This window comes from Rhinopithecus bieti, unplaced genomic scaffold (genome assembly GCF_001698545.2).
Source record: "Rhinopithecus bieti isolate Rb0 unplaced genomic scaffold, ASM169854v2 scaffold_39870, whole genome shotgun sequence".
NCBI lineage: Eukaryota > Metazoa > Chordata > Mammalia > Primates > Cercopithecidae > Rhinopithecus > Rhinopithecus bieti.
In genome coordinates, this window is record NW_016817144.1 from 1839938 (window position 1) to 1844975 (window position 5038).

The window sequence follows — 5038 nt, forward strand, 5'->3', positions numbered from 1 at the left end:
AGCCCACCTGAAGTCCCCATGGTATAACTAAAATGGAGGGGATTAAGGAAGGGAGAGCCCCCTGGGTTGGGGTAGTCAGTCATGAGGGCATGAGTAATTATTTTCGAGTCTGCTATTTCATGGGGAAGGTGCAGGAAAAGAACAGGGAATGTCAGACTGAACGCAGAGTTTTTCAGAATCTGCCTCTGTCCTCTGCCTTTGAGGATTAAGCTCAACACTGTTTGGAGAGGTGTCACCTAGACCAGGGGGACCCAGAGGCTGGAGGCTGGGATCAAAGTCAGAGCACCAAACAGATGACTCAGAATCAGAATGGTTTGAAGCCAGTGCTCTTTCAGATGCAACTTACAACTTGCTGCTCTATGCAGCTAACTGGTCTGTTTTCAAATGGACCCGGACATTTTCAAATTGGGCAATAGGAATTGCTTAAGTATCAAAAAAGCATCATTCTGAGATTTATGGTAACCAAGATGACTTAAGGCTTATATTTTATTCTATGCACTATATTCAAGGTTTAGGAGAGGCAAGGCAACTGCCGAAATGCATAAGGAGGCAGCAGTCAGATTCACTGTAACTGGAAGATCTCTAAATAGGTAGAAATGAGGATCTAGCTGAGAAGCAGAACACTAGAGTCAGGGCCCATTTTGGGGTCAGTTTAAGGAGCAGGATAATACTTTATAGGAGTGGATGAGTCAGATGCCCCAGTCAGAGGTTTGTTCCAAGGCTTCCAGGTCTGGTCCTGCAGGTTGCTCATAGCACAGGAGCACCCAGTCAAGAGACTAAGTAGGGACTAAAGCTCAACTCACATACTCCTCTCCGAGTGTACCTTTGGGCCTCTGTCTTCCCAGAAAAGCCACCATTTTTAAATTCACACCAAGGAACCACACGGGTTAGTGGAGGCCCTGGCTGGTTGTGATTCCAGTTGGTTGTGTTGCCACTGAAAGAGCTTCTGTGGCCAGTCTCCCTGGAGTTTGAGGCTTGGGGACTTTGCTTCTAAGCAAGCCTTCTTCTAGGATCTCTTTCTGTCTCCGGTATCTCATAGCAACACTAGTCCCTCAGGGGCTCAAGTTGAAAACCTAGGCATCATCCTTAGTCTTCCCTTTGTCTTACTCCCATATCCAATCCATGAGAAAGTTTAATTAGTACTTCCTCGAGGACAGATCTCAAATCTGGCCACCCCCAACCCTAGCCTAAGCTCTGTCTCCTGGGCCACTGCAGGACCACTTAATTGGTCTTCCTGCTTTCATTCTTGCCCTTCTCAATTTGGACTCCACAAGTAGCCATCTTTTTAAAATGTACCTGTTTGCCGGGCGCGGTGGCTCAAGCCTGTAATTCCAGCACTTTGGGAGGCCGAGACGGGTGGATCACGAGGTCAGGAGATCGAGACCATCCTGGCTAACACCGTGAAACCCCGTCTCTACTAAAAAATACAAAAAACTAGCCGGGNCTTTTTTTTTTTCCCAATGAGAAAAAGGCAGCTCTATATGCAGATTAGTAGGCTCAAATTATTTAAGGCCCAAATTTACAGCCCTCATATTTCAAAAATATTATCTAAATAACCTTTTTTTCATTGGAAAGAAAAGATGACTCGAAATACTGTTCTTGTTTGGAATGCTTATTTCATGTTGTGCTTGAAAATAAAATCAACAGTGGCAGCTTACCTTGGCACTGGAAGCCCTGTTTCCCAAATCCCCTGAAAAACAAAAACAAAAACAAAATCTCTTAACACATTTTGTGTTGGATAGCATATTTTAAACAAGTTATGTGACCAAGTACTCCACTACTAAAGGTTTGTACGTGAAACCCCATGACTTAATAGAAAAAACATACCTAAATATCTAGTCAGATTACTGTGTAAATTCAACCTTGAGGGGAAAAAAAATCTTGCCTATAAAGGATCACTGAACTATTCCAATATATCAAGCTTCTTTCCAATTTTTTATACTATGTTATCGATACTTAAATTTCAACACAAGAACATGACTGTATATTCAAACTTGTTGGCTACAATATTCAAGTAACAAGAGTTTATGGTTAAAATTTTAAAAGGAAGTTACTTAATTTTGTTCCTGAAGATCAAATGAAAATTGGGTTTTTTTCCTCCCTAAAGACAACAAAGTGGGCTTACTTATTATGCATTTGTTTAAAGTATTATGTGTCTAGAAATTGCCAAACGGCATCGCTTTTAACATTTAATTTTGGCTTAAGGAACCAGAACCTAGAAAATATGATTCCTATTGTTTGCATTTGAGATTACCATGATCTAATTTCTACTGAGAACCGACAGCAGTCAAAGCACATACGGAGGGTATTTTGTTCTTGTAAATGACTTTAGAGAATTTACCCTGTAAGCAGAGAACCCTGACATGGACATTCAATTGCAGGTATTGTTCTACTAGGATTAACTGCATTAACATTTCTTCACAAGGCTGAGCGTCATTACCTCTTGCTTCACAAAGAATGTTTAATGCACAAAGTATTTCACATACTTTTAAAATTAACTTAGAGTCATCCCCCCTACCAAAAACCATAATTAACTCTAAACATTTCACTTAAAAATATCAGTGATTTAATATTGAAATAAACTTGTAAATCAAGGACCCCGTAGAAACAATAACGAAAGCAAACTGAAAAAGACAATCCCTGCAGATGGTTTCCTGGGACTTCCAATTGGTTCGTTTACAATTAAATGCAGAGAGCTGCAGGGATACTCAGGGGGGCCTTTCTTTTCCACTTCACAAAACTGCTGGTGACCTGAGCGCCTCTTCAGCTCATCAAGGGCTGATCCTTCAAGGGCAACTGATAGTGGAAAGACACTAACTAGCCTCGGTCGGCTGCAAGTCCCTTTCTAACTCTCCCACTTCCTGCAAAAGTCACCAGCAGTCTGTTCCCTTTCAATGGACTCTCACAGTTGACCACCTCCTCTTAACCAAATGCAATATTCTCTTTGCCCTGATGCTTCGAAATTGTATTTTAAATAGCCTTATCTACGATTACCTACTGCTTTGAGCACAATCGCTTCATATGCTGACTAGACAGTGGAAATCATTCATAGAGGTGGCTGTGCTTTTCATAAAAGTGTACTTGGGAGCAGATGTCTAAAAAGGAAAGGAAAAATTAAACACCTTATTAGCACCACGATCATGGGACCTGACCTTTGGGATGTTTTTCCCCAGGTGTGATGGATTCAGACAGAGCCATCCATATTATGTTCACTCTAGTGGCCCAAGATACCTGTGCCACACAGCTGGCTGGTGGCGGGATTCACTCCGTGACTGCCACCCTGGGCAGCTCCCCCTGGCCTAGAAGGGGAGGGAGCCCTAGCCATAGCTGTCTTGTCAGGAACTTGCTACACGACAAAGAAGAGGTAGAAGAGTCAGGGCATCCGGCAACCTAAGAGAAAAACCAAACTACTGCTGCTCTAACTAGAGGACCTAGAGCTCCTTTAGTTCCAGCTTTCTAAACTTTTGTGTGGTGACGGGGAGCTGGGAAGAAGGGTCACACACTTTTGAGAATCAGATGAAAGCTGTAATTCTCACCAGCAAAAAGATTCACAAACACAATTTCACCCAGTTTTACAGGGTTCAGAGACACCTGAAGCCCTTCTATGTATTGATTCTCCATAAGCCCCCAAGAATCCTTCGAGTTAAGAATGCCTGAATTCATTGATTACCTGATCTCTGACACCTCTGGCCCTTATATTATTTTTCTTAAATAAGGCCTCTGTCCTCATCAACAGGGTTACAGGTCTAATCTCGTGTTGACAGGGTCTATTTTAATTTTTTTTGAGACGGAGTCTCGCTCTGTCTCGACCAGGCTAGAGTGCAGTGGCCCGATCTCGGCTCACTGCAGCCTCCGCCTCCCGGGTTCAAGCGAGTCTCCTGTCTCAGCCTCCCGAGTAGCTGGGATTACAGGCGTCTGCCACCACGCCCGCAAATTTTGTACTTTTACTAGTACGGGATTTCACCATGTTGGCCAGGTTGGTCTCGAACTCCTGACTTCAAGTGATCCGCCTGCCTCGGCCTCCCAAAGTGCTGGGATTACAGGCGTGAGCCACCGCGCCTGGCCGACAGGGTCTATTTTAAATGAGTCCCTCTGCCCTTGTGCCATTTGCCTGCTCGAACTCTCCCTCCCCCACTGCAAGCTTTCAACAGTTTGTTCTCTCTCTCTCTCCTCACTCAGAAAAGTCAAAGTCTGTCCGTGCCCAGTAGATGCAGCCTACAGTAGGCAGGGGCCCAAGATTCCAGCGCGGTCCAGCCCGATGGGAAGCACAAACACACCCCCCCGAACGCGCCCAGCCTGGCTCGCCAGCAACTTGGACCGCGCAGCGCAATCGCCGCCGCTCCCCCGTTACTCTGGGACGCGTTTCTCCGGGAACCTTCGCTCCTTCGGGCCTCTCCTCCTCCCCTGTCCACTGGGCTCCCACCCCGGCAAGCGGCCGCTCCGCTGGGTGCGTGCCGGTGGGCGCCCCCGGGGAGGTGAGGGGCCCGGCCCGGAGAAGGATCCCCGCCGCCACCGCACGAGGCCAGCCTCCCTCCCGCGCCAGGGGGTGTGTGTGGCGGGACGGCGACGTCCCGGGAGTCCTGCCCGCCGGTGTCAGGGCCGGGAGCGCGTGTCACTCCGGGCGAGAGTTCGGACTCCCGCCGGTTCCAAGTTCTCGGAGTGAGCCAGCCCCGGGGCGGACTTGCCGGCGCGCCGGGGGCCGGGACCCGGAGGCGGGGAGGAGCGGGGCAGGGGTGCCCGGCCGGCACCTACCAGATGAAGTCGGTGCAGTGGCTGCAGAAGGTGGGCTGCTTGAAGAAGCGCGCGATGAATTTGTGGTCCTTCACCTCGTGCACGTTCTTCTGCCTCAGCGCCCCTTTGCGGGCGAAGCGGTTGGCCACGTCCTGAGACGCCGTGGAGTCGTTGGCCGGGAAAACGTCAGCCATGGTCCCCCCAACCACCTCTTGCCTCCGCCGGGGAGCTGCGGCCGCGGAGGGCCGGGTGGGCGGGGGCGGCGGAGAGGTGCGGGCTCGGGGCGACCCCCGGCGGGGGGCGCGGG

At 48.5% G+C, this 5038-nt stretch overlaps 1 protein-coding gene across 1 annotated transcript; it reads right to left on the reverse strand.

Annotated features, from left to right (window-relative positions):
• Positions 1–1573: 1573 nt before the first annotated feature.
• LOC108517747 (protein kinase C alpha type-like) lies at positions 1574–5012 on the reverse strand. Its single transcript, XM_017855839.1, has 2 exons — positions 4753–5012; positions 1574–1690 (listed from the first exon to the last, which is right to left on the reverse strand). Exons 1-2 carry the CDS (start codon positions 4923–4925, stop codon positions 1618–1620), a joined length of 246 nt encoding a protein of 81 aa, XP_017711328.1. The 5' UTR covers positions 4926–5012; the 3' UTR covers positions 1574–1617.
• Positions 5013–5038: the final 26 nt, after the last annotated feature.

Excerpts from the sequence above, each read along its gene's own strand:
- LOC108517747 (XM_017855839.1), bottom strand. The coding sequence starts at position 4,925 with ATGGCTGACGTTTTCCCGGCCAACGACTCCACGGCGTCTCAGGACGTG. Across the intron at positions 1,691-4,752 it reads CACTGCACCGACTTCATCTG|GGGATTTGGGAAACAGGGCT; the intron begins GTAGGTGCCGGC and ends TTTGTTTTTCAG.